General features: G+C 35.9%; 1 protein-coding gene across 1 annotated transcript; it reads left to right on the top strand.

Moving 5' to 3' along the window:
• On the top strand, positions 1-3,522 carry LOC149923595 (glutamate receptor-like). Its single transcript, XM_090161635.1, has 6 exons — positions 1-78; positions 145-306; positions 361-469; positions 1,673-1,887; positions 2,869-3,164; positions 3,519-3,522. The coding sequence occupies exons 1-6, from the start codon at positions 1-3 to the stop codon at positions 3,520-3,522; spliced, it is 864 nt and encodes a 287-aa protein (XP_090017761.1).
• The last annotated feature ends 2,543 nt before the right edge of the window (positions 3,523-6,065 follow it).

The raw sequence follows: 6,065 nt of genomic DNA, 5'->3' as shown, positions 1-6,065 counted from the left end.
ATGTCGGAAAAAAGCATTTTTGGTGAAGTTTTGGATCCAGAAAATGTCACGGGATTAATAGGATACTTGATAAGAAATGTCAGCTCTTTGTAATAACTTCTGACACGCATTAATATAATTAAGGAAATAATTTCGATAACTTAGGAGAGTGACTTTTCTCTAATACCGATATCGGCGACATACCGGAACTTCCCTTACATTGATTTCACTGTCCCAGCAACGGTTCCAGAATGGAAAATAGTCAGTGGAGCCGCTATTGGATTTCAGAAGCAAACTTACGCTGTCTTGAAAATCTTTCAAAAAGAAGCAAGTGTTGAAAATTTTTGTTTATAAATATTTCCATTAATTTGGTTCATCTAGATTTGGATCTCCATCGTCATATGCACCATTCTAATGCCACTGACTAGCCTGTATTATTCTACGTATTGGGATGATTTGTTCAATGCCTATAAAGCCATTGTCAATCAGGGTAAATAGGGAAATCATTCGTGTAAACACTTGGAATGTGTAAGGAAGACTGTTTTCGTCCTTATGATTCGAATATAAACGGGTGTGGTTTTCGTTCGAGTAGTGGTACTGTACGCGCTGTACAGAATAAAAATTCTAGCGTTGTAAGTCGGAAAATTTTCCTGAAAATGACCGAGACCTTTTTTCTGGAAGTTTTTGCGCATTTTATTTTTCCGGAAAATTACCAACACTTAAAATTCATTTACTATTATTGAACCATCTAAATAAGTTAATTTACTCGTAACTAATTGAATTAACTAAGAATATTAATTCTCTAAAACCTTCGGGATTTTTTAAATGAATTTTTTGAAAAGTTTGTTTTACGAGTGACGGTCTTCCATTTTTTTTTGCGGCGGGGGCTGTGGCTTCTTAGCGAGGACAGTCAGTATTGGCAATGGATAATTACATATTCCAAGTGTATACAGGGTGTTTCAGATTTGATCACCCCAGGAATTTTGTTCAAACCATATATTACCTAGAAATGTGAAATTTTCAGTATTTACACTAAATCTAAGAAATAAAAATTTATAAGAACTAGACCTAGGGAAAGAAACATCTTTCCTCCCCCTATTTTAAATAAAGAAAAATAACTCAATAAACTCAATGATATAATTTTCCTGGCAATACAGTATACTCCAGATACTAATACAGCCTTCGCCTCTATCCCCCATATTATACGAGATGTCAACTATGGTTGACTTTTGCGTTTTTCGCATGCTAACGGTGCTAGACTCTTTAAGGGGAAGGTCGTTGTTACTGGTAAATTTCAGCAAAATCAATATAGATAGGTTTCTTTTTAAATTAGTTGTGAAAAGGCTTAGGCCACCTACTACCAACTTGTTATATTTCATGACCTAATAACTCAGTGTCAAATTAACCTATTCTGACTAAACCAATTTCGAATATGTTCTACAACTTGTTAATAGACAGTTTTCGTCTACCCCATAGCGTTAAAAAAATAATAATTCCCAAAACCGTGAAAAATGTCACGATTGTAATGAAAATTACAAATAAAAACGACCTTCCCCGATAGTGTTCATCCGGATAATTTCACATTTCTAGGTAATATAGTTTTTGAGCAAAATGCCTGGGGAGATCAAATTAAAACACCCTGTATATTTAACTAAAAATTATAGCTTATTTCAATTTAATTTTATCTCATTAGATATTCATAGCAGAAAAATTGACTCAAGCCGTAAACTATGGTGTAGTTGGTTGGTAGCCACATTCTGCCTCAGTACAGCCTTCACCAGCTGTTTATTGGCCAAAATGACCTTGCCGGACCTCCCCATCCAGATTGACACGTTGTCGGACGTGCTAAAATATCCACACTTGCAATTATTGGTAACAAAAGACACTACGGCTGAAACTCTGATCAGGGTGAGTTGTAGGGGCTCATCAAAATAGGAGTATTCGTAGGAGACATCATAGTTATAGAAATAAAAATATGTAAATAAGGAGGCAGTAAATCCAACTCGTGCTTGCGAACTTGTAGAGGTTAACGGTAATAGTCAGTGTTGGGATCTGTCGGCTCGCGTGGCATGAAGGGCTTGCCACCACCCTCCTACGCGTTGTAACCCGGCCACCTGTTTAAAGTCATTAAAAGTCGCTGGATGACTTGGGCCTAAGGTGGTGCCAAGGGTATTAGCTTAGCTGATTATTATTATTATTATTATTATTATTATTATTTAACTACTTGTTTCGTGGTAGCCCCGTTCATTTGTGGGTCAAATTTCCAGGTCACTGTTGACATGCTTAATAATAGTCCTTTTGAATTGCTTATTTTTATAATTTGTCTTAATTTTCATTGGCTGCTATTCGTTTTTCCACGCCTAACTTTGCACATCCACGATAAATAGTGCAAAAGTCAAGAGCGAATTTTTAAATTTTAGTGTCACAACTGAATTAACCTTTTTATATTACACATCTACATAACGTCCAACTCACTAAGCTCGTAAACTGGTGCAGACGCATTGCGTTTTATAATAACAAATCGTAGACCTGCTAAATAGGCGATAAATCAAATAAACGTCTACTTAAGGAGGAAGACTACAGTGGTCATTGTCTACTTTCACGCTAATTAAAGCTGAACTCTTTTAATTTTGTATTTTAATATATAAAATTAATATTTAATGTAGAACAACCTCTTGTTTAGTGCTTGAAATAATTTTGACAATTTTAAAATAATTGAGTTATTACGTTTTAATTCGGACCCCCGGAGCTAAACAAGTTGCGCAAGCGCCAAAACCACCCTTTACTTAGGACCTTATATCTCGTTAACTATTAATATTAGAATTATCAAAATTAATTTAAGCACTAGAGGAATTTATAAAAACTGAAAATGAAAATTTCCATCTATAGGACTCTACGGACGAGACCATGAAAGGGGTTTGGGCTCAAGTGCTGCGCAACGACGGCCTGAAGACCCCGAACCAGTTGCTATCCAAGCTCCAATACTATTTGGACAAGAAGATTGATGGGACGGGTGCTTCCATAGTCACCGAAGACATTTTCTACCAGCTATGCGGCAACTTCGACATGTACAAGAAAGCCGTGAAACATATCCGGATCAGTAGAGAAACGGTGAACGTCGATTTTTTCTCTTTCGCCATACGACGAGGCCTTCGGGCGGATGTATCCAGATATTTCAAAGACCTGTAAGTCTTTTCCCTAAATAGCGTAAGACCATAAGTTTATAATTACTTTTCACATAAGTGTGTCAGTTCTTTATTACTAACAAGGAGAGTACCCGAGGTGTTTATTTCCGATTTTGTTCAAAGTCGGGCGTAATGTAGACCTATATGAGATGTGAAATTTCCCAAAAGGAGACGTTGCACTACTCATTTGATTTGCCATGGCAACCGAAAATGCTTTTGACCACTTAAAAAAAAATATTTTTTCCTTATTTTACCCCAAAAATGCTCCAATTTACCCAAACTTGATGAAATTTACGTTAATGTGTTCCAAATTACCCATTTCGTGATTTTAAAATTTTTTACAAATTTTTGTAGGTGAATCCGAGAAAATCCCATACTTTTTTAAATGGAGAGTTTTTTTTTAAGTGGTCAAAAACATTTTCGGTTGCCATGGCAAATCGAATGGGTAGTGCAGCGTCTCCTTTTGGGAAATTTCATATCTCACATAGGTCTACATTACGCCCGACTTTGAACAAAATCGGCCATAAACACCTCGGGTACTCTCCTTGTAAGAGCCATTTCTAGCTCGTGATCATTTGTATCTCAAGAGTCGCTTATCCTTTTGGGTATTACGTCACACGGCACTAGTGCTTTCAACCGAGTCTCACACACCAGTTGCATTATCTGACCCGAGGAATAATTTCGATACATCAGATATCAGATTATCCGCATTTGCGTTCAAATATTGTCAGATCATGATTTGCAGTTGACAATAGGTGGTTTCTTTTCGCTTGTTCCGGGATTTCGGAGTAGGGTAAGAAGAGTAAGGCTATGACGTCATTTGTGGGGGCGAATAGTTTGAGTCGGAGTAAAAATATTTTTCCAAAATGGCTGCCCGTGGCCTTTTCAGCAGATACATTCTGGCTAGCAGACGACAAAATAAGATTTACTCTCTTTACACCTCCTATTCGGAAGGAGTAAAGAGAGTAGTCCTAATACTCAAGAACAAGCGAATAGTTTATGGGGTGGAGTAATTCTCTTCCCCGGAACAGGCGAATAAAACCTTTTAGAGAAAAAAGACAAGAAACCAATAAAAACCAAAAAGTTTCAACTCGAAATTTCCACAAGTTTATAATTATAATTCAAAATGTGTTTTAGCTTGGGTTTTGAAATTTTCAGGACGCATAGAACGTTCAAGGGGTCACTTGACAATAAAAATTTCCATAACCTTGAACTTGAAGGTTATTCAAAATTTATCTCGAGATAATTTGACCAATAACAAGTCGAGGGATTTTAGACATAAACCAGAAGGTCGTGATAAAAATTATGTACCATTTCTCTAAATCCATTCGTTTTCGAGATCAACTTGAGTGACCATGAACCATGAGTTAAAGGATCCTAGAGAATTTATTTATTATTATTATTTTTTTTATAATTACGCAGGAATTAATATAATTAGAAGTTCTAACCCTTACGAAAATGGAGGATCATAATTTGATACAAATTTGATTTAATTTATTGGATCCAAATGTGATCAAAAATTGGACAGATCAAACGTGGATCCAATTACAGTTGGATCCAATTTTGTTTTGACTTTAAGACCTCTCGATAAAATTTAGGATCCAATTTATATCAAATTGGGATCCAAATTGGATCAAGTAAGGATAGATTTTATGAAATTTATATGCCAATTGGATCCAATTTCGTAAATTGGCATCCAATATATATCACAGTTTGATCCAATTTCCTAAGTTGGGATCCAATATATATCACAATTTTATACATATTGGAATCCAATGAGATTGGATCAAATTGGGATCCAATGAGATTTGGAACCCGACTGGATCTAGTGATATTTGGATCAGGTCTTGATCCAATTAGATTTGGATCAGCTCATAATTCAATGAAATTTGGATCCAGTTGGCATTCATAGAGATTGGGATCCAATTGGGATCTAAAGAGATACTTTGAAAAAAAGGTAATTTTGGTGGCATGAATTGTAATTAAGTTACCTTAACAGCAGATACTACACTTTTCACTTAGCCGTGAGAGTCACTCACAGTGTAGTACATGTGACAATTAACTATAGCCAAATGGACGAAAATTGTCAAACTTTTTGGAAAAATTTGTTACATACATAACAAAACATGCCAAGAAACGATAAGAAACTATAAAGAAAAGCTAATCTTTAGGCCAAAAAGCTAGGAAACCTACAAAACCTTCTAAAAGACGTCTACTTTGGCCTAAAATGAAGAAACTGACCAAAAAATGGCATGTGAATCACGTGCTCTAAGTGCTCAAAACGCGGTAAACGAAAATAATTGAGGTAAATATAACAATAATTAACAAAATCAATGAATTATATCCCTTGTTTTTACACCTGGTTGCGCTTAGATGGTAGAGTAAATAAAACAAACAAATGTAATTGGCCAGAGCCGAGTGACGTCACTGTAACTTTGGGAAGGCTAACTATTAGAGAACCGACTAGAGTGTAGAAGGCAGGGAACAGACTTAAAATAAGACGACGCGTAAACCAAAACCACCCGAACGAGGCTACCTTTTATAGCATTTTTTACTAACCTTGGGCGTTACTGACTAATCCGCCAGTTTCAAATCGGCGCGTGGTCCATTGCAAAAATCGTTCTAGTAACATTCTGATTTCTATGCTGTAGAGTTTTATCGAAATGTTGTCAGTTGTTCGATAAATTTAACTATTGAAAAAAAATATATATTTACTGAGATCGATATTGTTCTGGCGGTCTCGCCAGACATAAAAAGTAGTCATCTAATCTCCTATCGCCTTCTATAATTATGTTTATACCATTGAGTTAGGAATATTTACTCTAGATTCTTGAACACTCAATTGATATCCGCTATGGTGTCTAGGTTGGGACCAATTTCTAGAAACACTTACGGCGGCTG

Source organism: Leiobunum rupestre, chromosome 10 (assembly GCF_980474605.1).
Source record: "Leiobunum rupestre chromosome 10, qqLeiRupe1.1.hap1, whole genome shotgun sequence".
NCBI lineage: Eukaryota > Metazoa > Arthropoda > Arachnida > Opiliones > Sclerosomatidae > Leiobunum > Leiobunum rupestre.
The sequence above is the reverse complement of the archived record's forward strand: the minus strand, read 5'-3'. Positions and strand labels throughout refer to the sequence as shown.